We start from the raw sequence: 16,554 nt of genomic DNA on the forward strand, positions 1-16,554 counted from the left end.
GCAACATCTCATGTGTGCTGGTCGCCTCCAAGGTGGACCTTCCTGAAGGTCTTCAGGCTGGGGAAGACCCCAGCAGAGTTCTGTTATAAGCACAGACTGCCTTTCTCCATGCTGTCCCTTGACTCCACCAGCAAGAACATCTACACCAGGGTTGCCTGGGCAGCCATGTACCCGTATGTTTCAGTTATTTCTACTTATATGTCACACGTTTCCCCCTCAAAGCAAAGGTAAGACCCTTGCTTCTGTGCCACCTTCTTTTAATGCTTCCCTACTCCACTGCAATTTGTATTTCTTATTAACCCATATTATTTAGTGGCTGAAATACACAATCATGACCAATGAACCTTTTGGAACTAGCACACATGGAGAGTTTGGCACTGAGATGTGGTTCACTTTATTCTTTAGACTTCTTCAAATTAGTACTGAAATTCTGCCTGTTTTAATTCATTTGTGTAAAATGGCTGTGATTGATTAGATAAATAAATATTTCAGGGTCTCTTTGCAACTTCACACACAACTTCCTGTGCTGCTGTGGTTATTTATAGAACTGTTGTGCCTTTGGGTGAAGTTTATCGTGCGCGGATGAGATATGACAAACTCTGATCAATCATCATGGGCCTGTGTTTTTGATGCTGAAGATTACAAACTAACAAAAACCTGCAGAGCTTTGAATTTGGCCTGTAGAATAGCTGTGGGGAGAACAATGAAGTGCACCAGAGAGAACTAAAGAAAGCACAGTGAGCACATGCAAACTCGTGACATTGCTTCACAGTGCACATTGTGAAGTCTTTGTTAAACATAAAATCTTTTGAATGACACTCTATTATCATTTGTACTTCACAACGACATGGAATTTAACTGCATGTAGAAAATGATTTTTGCATTTTTTTTGCAAAGTGTTGTTTCTGAAATGTTACCTGAAATTGAAGATATTTTTTCCATTTCAAGCAAGAAGCTAGTGTTAGGTCGTTTAATACTAGCTGTTTAAACACTGTGAATAAAAGAGGAATAGCTTGACAGTCACCTTCCAGAGACATACATTTATACTAATCTAATGTTTCCACTGTGCAGTAGTTAAAAATGAAGTATCTGCTAACACTGCTTTCTTTTCTGAAGCAGATGAAAGCTTCAACATGTATAGAAGGGCCCCAATTTATAAACAGCCATATATAGTATTACAGCTTGATATAAATAATCCTTAAAGCATTGGAAATGGCATTTAAATCTCAGTTGTGTCGATCTAAAGAATGCATTTGTATCTCTTTATATTAAGCTAAACAAACAACTTTTTAGCAACTCCTTAAGATCTTGATAAAACCTTACTTCAGATTAAATCAAATCAGATTAACTGGTTTTCCATTACAATTAAGTACCACCTAATATAGTAATGCAACTGTGCGTCCCTTGACCTAATTAGTATGCAACACGAACGCTATCTACAACAAAGGTGGGCGCTGAGGCGACGATATACTTCCTGCTCATTCTCTGGGTTTTTGTCAGACTCGGGGACCACTGTGTTGTTTTTTTTCGCTTATTGCCAGGTTTTAAAAATGGCAGTTTTGATTTTCGTGAAGGAGACGCTCTCATGACTCACTAATGCCACTGACCAGCTAATTGGTGGCGTGACGTCACATTTTAGTACCAGCTCAGATCGCTTTGGAACACGAACAGGTACTATTTTAGTACCTGGTACCAGGTACTATGACCTAATGGTAATAACTTAACGGTAATAGTGCCCGGCCGTGCCCAAAAACCTAAGGCCTGGCCACTAGGCAATCCCCCTTGGGAACCCTTCCAAGGCCTGGCTCCAGGGCGGTGCTTCAGTAACCCTATCCCAGAGAAAGTGAATTGTTCCCTAGATTTTTCACTCATACGGGTTTTTGAATCACTCTTTGACTGGCTCCTCACCCAAGACCAGGAACCCATTATGCTTCTTTCCAACTCTATATTTTTATTCTTGGAGTCCTCTAGAGTAGCTATTCATGATTCACGCCTTAAAATAATTTTCTTTTCCCTCTCCTTTAAGATAACTCTTTTCTGATTGTCTGATGTCCTCACAAATAGATCTGTATGCCTGAGATGACCATATTAATATGCGCTCCAAGTGACATCATACAGTGCCAAGAGTTGAAAAAACTGTCAGAAACAGTGTTTTTGTCCGCTGCTGTGTTTTCAAACATTTGTGAAAGAATGAGTTCACTGAATTTGAACCTTGCACAGGATGCAACTGTTACAGAAAGCCAGTTTGTAAAAAGTCTTCCCTCCTATATATTCAGTGATCAGCTGTAAGTGGTATTATATCAAAATGGAACCTCAGCAAGTTAGTCATTAAGTCAGGCTTGTCACTTAATGACCAAGTGGCAAGACACATAAAATGACACAGCTGGGTCGCTGAATGCTGAGCCACATAATCTGTAAAAGTCATCAACACTGCTGACTCAGTAACTGCAGAGGTCCAAACCTTCTCTGGCATTACCATCACAACAAAGCAGTTTCTGTAGGTGTAATGTGTACCGGTAGGTAGCCCAGTACTTTTGTTCATATGACAGAAAATAAAGAAGTGAGGAAATAATTAAAGAAAGTTTCCTTTAATTGCAGTAGTAGCTTTGAGTACCTTTAGAGGGTTAGGAACATCAAAAGCAGGCAAAAAAATGGGACACACAAGCAAAGTGTGTCCAGATCACTAAAATAATCAGATGGGGGGCATCCTTCAGAATTTGGGTGCGTGAGGGTCACGTACTTGCTACACAAGATAAAAAGTAACATTATTGGTGGGTTGTTTTGCTTGCCTTCTTATAAATTTAGTGTTTAGAGACTGACCGCCAACCACTTGCGAGAGATAGCTTCCCCCCCCTCCCTAAGCCTGTTTCGGTGGTTTCTTCTTGTTAAAAGGGAGTTTTTCCTTCCCACTGTCACCAAAGTGCTTGCTTGTAGATTGCCATCTGGTTGTTGGGGGTTTCTGATTTTTTTCCCTGTATTATTGTAGGGTCTTTACCTTATATAAAGTGCAATGCAGTAACTGTTGTTATGACTTGGTGCTACATACACACATGAAATGGTCAAGTAGTCAGCAATGTTCATGTCAACCTTTGTGGATCAGTAACACTACTCTTTCTGGATAACAGTCCCAGGATTTCAAATTCTTCACTAAATACTGGATTCATTTTCAAAATAAAATGATGTCATGGTTTTATGACTCATGGGATGCATATTGTTTTTGTTTTCTAGTTACTCAGAAGCATGTTTCAGTTTAAAATGGCGAACATATTTAAAAAATGTATTTCAGTCATTTACTGTAATGACCTAAATGAATAATTACACATATTTTTGCTTTAAATTTCTCCCAGACTTAGCTGTTATATTACCCCACTATATGTGCTCACTTGGCGTTACAATCCCACCACCTCAAGCTGCATAATCGAAATCAAACACTTCTTACAAGCACTGGTTTGTATTAACTAACACTAATTTCTTTCTTTCTCCAAGTTACAAACAACAACAAAAAACATAAAATCGTGCCTCAAAACACAGCATGATGCAATAACTCACATATTTTGTGCCCTGAGTTCACAGTTTTTCCCAATCTGGAGCATCAGCCTGGAATCTGAAAAACATGCTGCACTTCGCTTTCAAGTGCACTTCAAAGAACCTGACGGTGATGACAGACATTCGTGCTTTGGTTTTCTCTTCTCTGCAGAAATATCTGCACAGTTACTATTCTTTCTTTTGTGTGCAAATAACAAACCCATGCCTGTCCTCCTGTTCAGAATGCACTAAGTCATCTTAAATAAATGGCAGCCAGGAGGAACACAAGCAGATCGCAACCCAGGTCCATCATTTTCCACACTCTCTACATATCCTTTAATATATACGTTTCTAAAAATCCCAGTCAGGCCATTTGAAATTCAAGACCAACAGATGGTGCTCTGGAGTCTTAAGATTGCCGTCTATGTTTAAAATAAGAACACCTGCCAGACTTTAACTTGCATTTGTGCTGTAGATTTTAGATTTTTTTTCCTTGATGATGATGTACGTTTTAAAACACCATAAAGTAGCATTAGCATCAGCCTGAAAGTTGCATTATTACCGCTTGCTGTGCAGCCCACTACACTATATAAGCCACACTTATTAAAAAAATGTATATAATAAAAAAAAAAATTGTAATACACATTAAGTTCAGGCTTTGCTCCTGTACACCTTTTATAGATTCTTTTCACGTGCAGTTTCCATAACTATTAGTGCATGATGTGTGCTGTGTCCTTTTTTGGCCTGCTGCCATTTATTTTATTAGTAATTCATTAGGAAGCCATTTCTGTGTATACCTTTAGACTTTTCTTTCATATGTAAAAACCAAACCGTATTCCACAAGCTGAATTTAAAAAAAATTAATGTTTTTTCATTAGTACAATAATGGAATAATATTGACGTGGATTCACCCTACACAGCAATATATGAGCACAGGCAATTTCAACAACATCAGAGTTTTTGTACGGAAGTTAAGTGGGCCTTTAAATACCACCTAGCATGAGGGAAAATATTAGCACTTCGGAAGATTTCCTATTGGTCCACGAAAGAAACGGCCTGGATTTTGGGCGTGTCCATCTATTCCGATTGGACGAAGGCGTTGTCTCTCAGCCCCACTCTCTCCCGTTCACCTCTCCACCTACTGAATGTCCGGCCCGAACGAGGATTTGCACGAAAACATCAACCGCAGACTGCGTATCAGTACCACAGGGGGAGCAGCTCTACGACGAACAGGACCCGACGCTATTCATCCAGCGGCATGACAACCACGTCGATGGCTTTTCCGAAGTTTGATAACGTTCCGGTGGCCCTGAAGCGAGAAAAAGATTTAACGGCAATGACCGCGCTATCACTTGTTTGATAGAAAGACAGAGAGGGGGGCCGAAGTGGACTCCCTCCCCCTCAGTGAAGAGCCGTTCCGCCCGATGGAGACTGTGACGGGACCTCTGCAGCGAGCTCGAGGCCCGGAGCGTCACCTGTGAGACGTCGACACCTCGCCGGAGGACGTAATTAAGAGAGACACGCGAACATCTGTCCGCACTTTCGACGACTTTATTTGACAAGTTCTGCCCAAGCCTGCACGCTAAAACTAAAGTTAGCAGCTCAGCTTTAGCTGCAGGAGGCGACCCCGCGCGCAAGATGACCAATATAGATATCACTTAACGAGGGGTTACGCACTGCCTCAGGTAACCTCGGGACAGGTGAACTGCGCACTGTTAAATAGCTTTGTTCTAGAAAGCGTACATCAGCAACTCGCGTCAGTCTTTGCTGTGAGAACTGATTTTTTCCCCCCTCAAACACGGACTTTTAAAATAAGTCTTCTTTTTTTTTTTTCTCATCGAGTGTCGCTCCCTCAATCAACCATGTCACTCAAAGACAATCCCTGTCGGAAATTTCAAGCCAACATTTTCAACAAAAGTAAATGCCAGAACTGCTTTAAGCCCAGAGAGTCGCATCTGCTCAACGACGAAGACTTAAACCAGGTAAACAAACGCTCCAGCAACTTTCCATTGCGTTTCACTCTTACTATGTGCCGTTTAATGGGAGTGCAAATCCTGTTGCTGTCTTTTCTGTTTGATGTGCTCATTTCAAACGACTTGTCGTGTGCTAATAGACCACGAAGTGCAAAGGTTGGGTTAATTGGACATAATTAGTTTCCAGCCCAAGGGCGCATATTGACCCTAATTCATGCACACGCAGGCTTCCACCCAGCTCCATGCCCTGCAGCACAGGAGCAACGCTATCAGCTGCTTTTACAGGAGCTGTAATTATTTCAGATTATGTTGTCTCCTTTGATCATTTAACTGTAGTTTGAACCATACTATTGCTTAAATTAAGAAACTGTAAAGTTTACTTTAACATGGACTAATATTGGGCGAGGCTGACTTATTATTATTATTATTTTTAACATTATTATTATTTTAGTGGAGATATTTCACTGTTTACATTGTCCCCAGCAGGGAGTCTTATGTTGTGAAGGTGGTATGGTGTCATGCTGAACTTTGTTGACCCACATTGTGATCATTCCTCTTGGGATTCTTGTTTAATGGGAAAGATCAAGGCTCATTCTCAGGTCTGTGAGACACATTGTCCACTATCATTGTCCTCCACGATGTTGGTACAGAAATTGGCTTACGTTTGTTGGCCTCACATGGCTATTAAAGATTATTAGATTGTCTGTTGCTGGAGGTTTGAAGTCCTGTAGTCCATATATTAAGTCTTTACACAGACACACGCACAGAAAAAATATGGAAAAGCGGAGCATCTATTTTCAACCAGAACTGTCATTCTGACCTCCCATCTCTCCAATTTCACTTGCCTTAAAGGCCCAGGCTATTGAAGCAATATTAAAATCCTTTATGATGACATGGAATAAGAGGTTGTGAGGTGGGGGGCATTGCGAAATGAAGACACAGGAACACGCTCAGATGAGTACATTTAACCGCTGAACCATTAGAGGCTAAAAAGTGACCTAGATTCATCACGCTTATATCTCAGTCTCAGGGGGGACTTGCCATTGCTGTCAAGTCTTATAAGGACAGATAAGATGTTTTTCTAAACTGTTTTTTTTTTTTTTTTTTCTCCCTACGGGCATTAAAACAACAATACACAACAACAGTGTCCCACTCTCTTATTCTTTCAGTTGCCTTCATCTTGCATTTTTTTCCCCCTCCATTTTTAGTGTCTGAATGTTTCTCTTGCAAGTCTGTTCAAACTCTTGACGGTCCAAGGTTATAATTTGGACTTGTGCTTGGAAATTAATGTTATGTCATTTTGTTTACACAGTCACTCAGCTGGAAAATGTGCTGTGCTGCATGTAATCAAAGCAAAAGAGGATTTTATGGTGGATTATGCTCGGCCGTACATAGGGTGAAGTTATGACTGTAATCAAAACCTCAGATTGAAAGACATGGAAGTGCCAGACAGCTGGATATGTCAAGCTCTTTTGACTCAGATTGGTTGGCTACTGTTTCATAGGCTGGGGGACGAAGCACATGTGCATTTATGTAAGACGCTTAATTTGATAAGCTCTTTAGGCACAGGTAAGATCTTAATGTAAACATCAAGTTCAGCAAGGTCTCCTGCACGCAGTATGCATGCAGTGGTTATGCAGGGCTTCTTGGCTCGGCAGACAAGTGCTGACTACTAGCGTGGCTACAGTTCAAGCATGTACCAGAACAACTTAAGAAACACTGCCAGGCCAACTTGCGTCTCTCAGTACATGTTTGAATTGCAAATCTGTAGCCACAAAAGCTCGGCACTAATTTCTTCTGCTTCTCATCCACTGCTTTTTTTTTTTTTTGTTTTGTTTTTTTTCCTCCTAACTTCTGCCTCTTGCTTCCCCCACCACCCACCAGTCCACCCACTTAGAGGATCAGAAGAAAAACTGTGTGTGTGTGTGTGTTAGCCTTTCCTTTTTCTTTTTTTTCAGGGCAGCATGGTGCTCTGGAATAAAGCCAAGTGGCGAGTGTAGCCTAAAGTCAAGGCAGCTAATGTCTATTATAACACTTTCACGGAGTTTAACACATGTTTGTGAGTGTGTGCGTGTGTTTTTAAATAGGTCATAGTATGTGGTCTCAACTTGCAGGATCAACTTCTGTGTCCCATAATTAGACAGTTATTTATTATGCTAATGATTGCTTCCAACACTGTCATTGTGTTTTCCACTCACCAGGCAAAACCTATATATGCAGGATGGCTGCTTCTGGCACCGGAGGGAACAAATTTTGACAATCCCTTACACAGATCTCGGGTAAGTGGTTTCATAAGTGTTTAGCTTTGCTGGTGGTGAGATTGCTTGTGTTTAGAAGAGAGCATTATGTTGTGACTTCACCTCTTCTTGACTTTCTTTTGGAAGTTTTGGCAGAAATTCATGGCAAGAAACTGGCGCTCTTTATAAGAGAAGAGGTCCATTTAACCCCCCTGTGTTTAGCTTCTGCTCATCTGAATGGTTGATTGGTGTAGTGGTTTTGATTTTTTGTTAAACTGCTTTGAGGAAAAATGAGCAGCCTGTTTGGTTTTGAGCTGACAGATGACGTTATGGCATGGCGAGGCATCCGCTGTCTGCCCGTCTGTCCACTGTTGGCAAGAAATGCTGCTCCTCTTACAGTGTTGGTCACCTAATAGGTTTTCACCCGAGGTGTGAGAAGCTTAGGGGAAACTTGTCATCCTAGTGTACTGATTTTAGTGACACTTGCACACAGTGATCATCTAACAGGTCTTTGCCCAAGTTATGCTCAAGGTCAAGTCAAATTTGGATACTGATGAAAAGTTTTGTTGAGGACCAAGAAAAAAAAGTGTGAAATCTATGTCCAGTAACACGTATCTATGGATTAAAGGTTGTGCCTTTTTTCACAAACTGCTGTGAGACTGTATTGGAGCCTTTCTGGAGCTTCTTGATGTGCTTGCGTGGTTTCTGTTCAGGTACGCCGCCTTCCTCCCACAGTCCAGACATGATTGTTGGGTAATTGGTGATTCTAAATTGCCCAAAGGAGGGATTGAGAGTGCAGATGGCTGTCTAGTTACCAGGGTGTACCCCGACCATCATCCACTGGCGGAAATCCCAGCATAGCCATTATCCATTTTTCTTGTCTGTGATGATTTTTGTTTTGGTTCTAAGCTTACAGTTGTAGACCCCCCACCCCATTTAGCTAGGCAAAGCTATGTTGTTTACCACCAAAGTTCTAAGCTAAGTTTGTTTTACCAGCTCAGAGTGCTAGGTAAGTAGTGTGGCTACTCCTCCCTTTAATTTCCTTTATCCATTCTGGCACTCATTTGATAAACAAGAGCTCTTGTTGTTGTGGCTTCAGTGGCTACTTCATGAAATCAGCAGATTCTTATGGGAATCTCGGTCCTCTGTCAGTGAAGCCTCATTGTTAGGAAATAATGAGCCTAATATTGACTTCATTTAATAACTCTTACCACTGCAGTATCGTGTAATCGGAGCCGTCGTTTATCAGCTGCCAGATTATATGCTGTGGTGGTGCATCCCAAAAAGAGGACTGCGGAGAATGTGGGGGAGGAGAAGAAAGGTCTCAGTTCTCACAGCCTCGCTGATGGCTTCCATATGAGTTTTGGGAAAAGCACCTCTGGATCTACTATCAACAGTCTGCCGCTGCTTTGACATCATCAGTGATGCGTTCTGCCTATTCTCCCAGTCAGCGTTTCACTGCGGGGGTATAATTGCTGGCTTGTACGTAGTGCTGACGTGAGCACATTTGTCAGGTTTACACTGAAACAAATAACAGAGAAACAGAAAACCGCTGATGTCTCAGGTGAGTCACGTTTTAGGGTCACTTTAGTTTAACAGGTTGTGGAGGGGTCTGGCTCTGTTTTGTGACAGTGAGGCTGGAATTCTATAATCAGCCTCTGTAGCCTGTAATATATCGTGTTTGGTTTTTTGTTTGGTTTGGTTTGGTTTGGTTTATTTTAAAAAGCATCTGTGGACTGCAATGTCCCTTTAACATTGCCTGTGAGGCTTCTCGGCCCCCCTATTGAGACCTTCCAGTGGCCTTTTAGGTTAGAGAGCAGCTCTCAATATTTCATGCACCAGGCCCTGTTAGAATAGGAGCCCAGGAAATTTAACACTGAGACTAAGCGGTACATTAAGATATGAGGGCAGTGGAAGAGAACTGATCAAGACAATGAGGATGAATATCAGTGGAAATTGTATTATTGTAACTGACAGGATTCCCATTCAAACCAAGACTTAACCCCCCCCCCCCCCCCCCCCCCCCCCTCTCAGCTAACCTGGTACATAATGATACTGCGCTTCACAGTTGCATGCCTTTCCATATATATCCTACAGTTTAATCAGCAGTGTAATCTCGTCTTCTCTTATGAACGTCTGTATCCACTTAGCTCTTGTTGTGATAACACCTGCACTTTATATATGAAGGCCTTCTTTCCTCAAATTGTTTTCCTTTTCTTTACAACTATCTGAAATCTTAATGACCGAATGCAGCTGATGCATGCTGATAAAAATGTTGTCCAGCTTGTCACAGCTTGAAAGCCTTGTGATGTCCCGTAAGAGGAAAGTGTGCCAGCATTACTTGCTTACTGCTGTATAGCAACTGTTTCCAAAAACTTGATTGCACTTCCGTGTGTGTGTGTGTGTGTGTGTGTGTGTGTGTGCGCGGTCTTTATACCCTAAGGTGTGTGTTCAAGCTTTTCACTGGAGTTTCTAGATCCAGCAAAATAATCTCAGGCTTTAGAAATTTATTGGCCTTCCACAAGTCTGTGTTTGACTCTCATGCCCAGAGTTATAAAATGTGTAATGATTGATATGATAAATACTGGCACAACTTCTTGTGAGGCTTCTTTTTTTAAATTTTTTTTTATTATATATATATAAAATGACTATGGTTTGATATCTTTTGTGTGATCATGTCCGTAATGACAGATTTGTTTGTTGTTGTTTTTTTTGTCTTGTTACAGAAATGGCAGAGGAGGTTCTTTATCCTCTACGAGCACGGCTTACTTCGCTATGCTCTGGATGAAATGGTGAGCTTCCTTCCTGTCAGCTGATGATTATTTTGTTGCCCGTTTTGTTCATATTCTGAAGCTTGTCTGTGACCGTTAATAGCTGGTGGCACAGTCTAAACAACCAAAGCATGGTTCAAACAAACAGCAGCATACTGTTCAGTGTATCTGTGTTATAATGCACCATGATCTGCTCATTTACACAGCCTTGTTCACCTCATTGCTGCTACTATGACATTGAAAATTTGCAGCATATAAATAAAAGGGAAGTTTTTTCCCCTCTCTTTGACTTCTGAAAATAAACAACTCCATCAGCAGTTTGACGCATAAGGGGAACAGACGTTAAAACTTTCACTTCTTTCTTTTTCCTGCTTCACATCAAAGGACTGCTCTCTTTTCACTTGAGTTAAACCAGAGGCTTTGGCTACTATTTAATAATTTACAGTGGCAATTGTTACTGTAATAAAGTTGTATTTATTGTAAGATGATAATAAAGTGTGATCATTTTTTTCATTGTTAGTTGCAAGTTTGGTTTATCTGACAAGAAATGCTAGTTACATGATTTCTGTGCAAAATTAGTTGTTTGATGCAAGTGCTGAAAATGTGAGATTGATGAGGCAGCCTACACATGGTTAGCACTAGTCCTTTGTTCCACACAACCACGTATTTAGTGAACGTGCTAAACACTAAGCCTGCTTATACAGTAGTGTGAAAAGGAATGAGCGTGTGGTGTTGACATTCAAAGTTATGTACCTAGCTTTGTGTGTTTATTTAGGTGGTTACTACACTGTGCACTTGATGTGCAGGTGTCCCGTGGTTACTTCCTGTTCTTAAAGGAAAGACTGGAAAAACCACTTATTGACTGACATATTAAATCACCGAGTTATATTTAGTCAGTAGACTAAAATCTATGTAGTAATTATAAAATTAGTATGTAGACTTTCTGTCTGAGCTTGAGTTTTGTAGTCGACTTGGTTCAGGAATCTAGTTTGTCGGTTTTATTGGCACTGTAAGATGTAGGCATGCTGAATATTGATTGACCCAAGCAGTGTTCAACAGCCTTTTTTAAGCGTAGGATGTGTTTTGAAATGAGGTGAAAGCAGAAGTAGATGAAACGGTATTTGTTTTATTGACTTTGACCCTTTCACATTGTGGTATTTTAGTAGAAAAGCTAGTGTGAGGTTTGATGTAATAAAGGGAACAGGTGCTGGGGTGCAGTGTGGCATTCTTTTTTTTTTTTTTTTCTCCTCATATTAAGTCCTTTTACAGTTATTGCATTCTCACAGTTGAAGTCTTGCAGACACATGACAATTGCTAGCTTAATGCTGGGTTGTAGGTTGACTGGCATTGACGGACTGGTTTTCCTTGAAAGTAAGAGTTGCACCAATTTAAAAAAAACAAAAAAACATTTGGCTAAAGCGAAGCTTCTTCTCACACTTTTTCAAGTTTAACTACCACTCAGCTAGTAGTTAGCAAGTATTTGCAGACAAATGTGAAAAACTGCAGGCAATCTGCTAGCAGCCAAAGGAATCACTAGAAGATTTGTGCACACATTTTTACCCAGCAACAGCCACCAACCCTCAGGAACTACTATACTATTTCCCCCCCCCCCCCCCCCCTCTAGGTACAGCGATATATCATGTACAATATAGTTGACAACTCTTGAGATACATGCACACGACAGCACGTGAGCAACCTTAAATTATGTCTATTTCCACTGTTTTTACTGGAATAAAATAAAACCACTGGCTAACAAAATCTGTCTGAACATAGCTTTTAAATCCTGCAGTGGCCCTAATGTGCTCTTCATATTGAGGCTCGTTTGTGAGGCACTGAATGGAGGAGGAGGATGACATGGAAAGAAACATAGATGATGAGGAAGAGACAAGTGAAGTGGCGGATGTCCTCCCTCTGTTCAGTGTTCTCTCTGGATGTCACTCTTTGTGTTTTCATCCCTCTTCTGAGTGGAGGATCAAAAGTATAGGGACAATAAGGGTCTGGAGCTTGAAATATCAAGTGCCACTAAATATAGAGCCTCGCTTGTCACACGAGGCTAATTAGAATAATTGTTTTCAGTTGAATAAAGAGCTGCACAAACTTGGCTAAATGGTGTACATATCTGACATTGTTATTAGGCTGTTTTCAATTCGATTAGTATTGAGATTAGAAAAAATTAAATATTGCCATGGAACACATCAAGGAGCCACAATAATCATTACTTTCCAAAGATTAGATTGTATTTATAGCAGTAGTAAGGGCGTTGCATCCATCCATTTGCAAATGTGCATGTGTGATAGGAGGCGAACCTACATTTAAACATATTAATCATTTACATACTTTATGACAACAGATAACAAATTGGTATTCTGCTTTGTTTCCAGTCAGGTCTTCATTCACATGCTCAGAGCAGCTGAATGATATCAGGACTGCTTGAACAGATCAGAAAGCTAGTATGGTAACAAAACACAGGGTAAGTTGGGACTAGCTGTTTAACAGTGACTGAATTTTCAAAATACACTCAACAAAAATATAAACGCAACACTTTTGTTTTTGCTCCCATTCCCCATGGGATGGACGTAGAGACCTAAAATTCATTCCAGATACACAATATAACCATCCCTCCCAAACAGTGGTCACAAATCAGTCCAAATGTGTGGTAGTGGGCACATCTGCTATATTGAGATAATCCATCCCACCTCACAGGTGTGCCACATCAGGATGCTGATCTGACATCATGAGTAGTGCACAGGTGTACCTCAGACTGCCCACAACAAAAGGCCACCCTGGAATGTGCAGTTTTGTCTCACAGCAAAATGCCACAGATGCCACAAGCAATGAGGGAGCGTGCAATTGGCATGCTGACAGCAGGAATGTCAACCAGATCTGTCGCCCGTGCATTGAATGTTCATTTCTCAACCATAAGCCGTCTCCACAGGCGTTTCAGAGAATATGGCAGCACATCCACCCGGCCTCACAACCGCAGACCTCGTGTAACCACACCAGCCCAGGACCTCCACATCCAGCAGGTTCACCTCCAAGATCGTCTGAGACCAGCCACCCAGACAGCTGCTGGAACAATTGGTTTGCACAACCAAACAATTTCTGCACAAACTGTCAGAAACCGTCTCAGGGACGCTCAACTGCATGCCCGTCGTCCTCATCGGGGTCTTGACCTGACTCCAGCTCGTCGCCGTAACAGACTTGTGTGGGCAAATGCTCACATTCGATGGCGTCTGGCACGTTGGAGAGGTGTGCGCTTCACGGATGAATCATGGTTCACATTGTTCAGGGCAGATGGCAGCTGAGAATGTCCCAGTTCTTGCATGGCCAGCATACTCACCGGACATGTCACCCATTGAGCATGTTCGGGATGTGCTTGACCGGCGTATACGACAGCGTGTACCAGTTCCCACGAATATCCAACAACCTCGCACAGCCATTGAAGTGGAGTGGACCAACATTCCACAGGCCACAATTGACAATCTGATAGACTCCATGCGACGATGTGTTGCACTGCATGAGGCAAATGGTGGTCACACCAGATACTGACCGGTTCTGGGTCCCCAGACCCCCAATAGTGCAAAAAACTGCACATTCCAGGGTGGCCTTTTGTTGTGGGCAGTCTGAGGTACACCTGTGCACTACTCATGATGTCAGATCGGCATCCTGATGTGGCACACCTGTGAGGTGGGATGGATTATCTCAATATAGCAGATGTGCCCACTACCACACATTTGGACTGATTTGTGACCACTGTTTGGGAGGGATGGTTACATTGTGTATCTGGAATGAATTTTAGGTCTCTACGTCCATCCCATGGGGAATGGGAGCAGTAACAAAGGTGTTGCGTTTATATTTTTGTTGAGTGTAAGAGCTAGAGGATGTCCATAAATGTTAAAGAGGGGGAAAAATGGTAAAATATGTCGCAAAATATTCTTGATTTATTGTAGTCTGTATGGCAAACACTGGTCAACATTAAGATCAGATGAACTAAATTGATTTTTAAAGTTTGCCAGCTTTCGCCAGTATAACGTTCCTCTAAACCACATCAAAACCCAATTTTGGGAGCACTCGTTATGATTGTAAATGAGGAGGTTCCCCTCTGTTTTGCTCTTAGCCTGGTTTTTTTTTTTTATGGCTCTTCTGTCTTGGCTTAACCAAACCCAGATGGGTTGAGGTTCCAACCTGCAGGATGTGGCATGGCTCTGTGGGAAAGGAATGGACTAGCAAAAACCTGGGAGGGAGCACAGTACTTGAAGTCATTGATTTGGGGTTGCCCACCTACAGTGAACAGCTAACATGACACACCACTGCCACGATTTTCTGCTAAGAGCAGCAGTGGCTCTGGAGAGCTGTTATGTGCACAAGACAAGTGGTAAAGAGAGGGGTAAAATGTAGCTGCAGTAAAAACGATAAAGAGAACTGTGATAAAGAGAACTGTTTACTGTTGCTGTTTGAGTGTGAATAGCTGAAAATGTGCCACTAGTTCACAGAATAACTGTTGTTTTATTTGGTATTTGCAAATATGGAGAGAAGACATAATTATTTAGCAAGCTCACTTGCAGTTCAGTCCCCAGTATTTGCTGAATGCACCAGCTGGATTGTTCTAAAAGCAGACTAACACAGTTTTGTCCAGGCAGCGTTGCTGAGGCAACACGATTTGTCCCTTTTGTCCACCGGCAGTTTACCATGGTATTTGATGCATGGGGCAGATTCTCAGTTTTGTTGAGAGCTCTAGAGGTCTCTGACCTGACTGATATAGGACAGAACAGACTGGAAGCAAAGCACGGATTTGAGCGCTGAAGTTGTCTCTAGGCTCTGTCGAGCAAGCCTTTCTGCTGTGGCTGTGGACAAAAACATCAGATACAGCATCAGAACGTGTGTGTGTGTGTGTGTGTGTGTGTGTGTGTGTGTGTGTGTGTGTGTGTGTGTGTGTGTGTGTGTGTGTGTGTGTGTGTGTGTGTGTGTGAGAAAGAGGGTACTAGAGAGCAGAGGACACGTCTGGAACAGGTGTTGCAAGTTCTGAGTAAGCTCTTTATTAGTGTTCCTTGTTTGCAGAGAACAGATGCAGAAGGTGGGTTTTACGATAAGTTTGAGTTAAACATAAAAACAAATAAGACAAATTACATAATTGTGTGTTGAAGTTGTCCAAGTGTGGTGAGAGAAACAGCCTCTCACACCAGATCCATTATCACGTCAGAGTGAGGGCAGGTATGTAGATGAGAAAAACTGTCAGGAAAGCTGCTTTAATGACAGCGAGAGTCAGAAAGATCAACACCCATACTCTAATAACCTTCACTGTGCAGTCAAATGCCCTACACATCACCTCGCACCCAGTGAACGTCCTTTGACCGATAGATAACCTATTCTAACTGAAACATGCTCTTCATTATGTGATCTAAACTTTCCTCTTTGGGAATTTATCACTCTTGTGTTGTGGTGTCTGAGGTCACACTGAATCATCAGGCTTGTGCATTGCTAATCTCTTATTAACGTTGAGGGTGGTTTGTGTGCAGTATTTCTTCATTGTATTTCGAGACCTTTGCGGGAACACAGTGCAGGTTGTGTTATCACGCTGTTCGCTTAATGTATTTTATCCCAGGCTGAACAAGCACAGTATACCTGCGAATGAAGTGAGGCTCCCTATTGAGTTGCAGTACACAAAAGACCCTTTCAGATACACTTGGATTGCGTTTGCCTTTAGACTGTATTGACTGCAGTCTGTATCGCAGCCGTATTCAACGAGAACATGATGTTCTCATGATGTTTTAGCTGTTTAAGTCATTCACATTTCATCTTGGCTCGATTAATTTGCTGTGTTTACTGGAATTCAAATAGTGGACTTCTGCCCCATAGCTTTGTCCAAGAACTGAGAGGTTTTTTTTTTTCTTTTAGACAAACTTCCTTCCATTTCCCACACATTTGTGCATTCTTTTAACTTGAGATACGCACAGGTCCGGCTGCATCTCTGCTTAATCTCTGACATGAACCCATAGAGCCCCGGCCTGTATTTGCCTTCAAGCCTTGTAAAACCTTTTCACATGCTGA

At 41.7% G+C, this 16,554-nt stretch overlaps 1 protein-coding gene across 3 annotated transcripts in view; it reads left to right on the plus strand.

Annotated features, from left to right (window-relative positions):
• The first annotated feature begins 4,643 nt into the window (after positions 1-4,643).
• Positions 4,644-16,554, plus strand: part of mpripa (myosin phosphatase Rho interacting protein a) — a 53,576-nt gene continuing 41,665 nt past the window's right edge. For all 3 annotated transcript variants that reach the window (XM_085465986.1, XM_085465987.1, XM_085465990.1), the window contains exons 1-3: positions 4,644-5,507; positions 7,700-7,777; positions 10,462-10,527. In XM_085465986.1, coding sequence (XP_085322112.1) covers positions 5,388-5,507; positions 7,700-7,777; positions 10,462-10,527 — 264 coding nt within the window. In that variant the 5' untranslated portion in view covers positions 4,644-5,387. The remainder of the gene's footprint in view (positions 5,508-7,699; positions 7,778-10,461; positions 10,528-16,554) is intronic.

The sequence above is a fragment of the Copadichromis virginalis genome, linkage group LG8, assembly GCF_057382275.1.
Source record: "Copadichromis virginalis isolate Kocher_CV1m ecotype Utaka linkage group LG8, C_Virginalis_male_GT1.1, whole genome shotgun sequence".
In the NCBI taxonomy this organism is placed as follows: Eukaryota; Metazoa; Chordata; class Actinopteri; order Cichliformes; family Cichlidae; genus Copadichromis; species Copadichromis virginalis.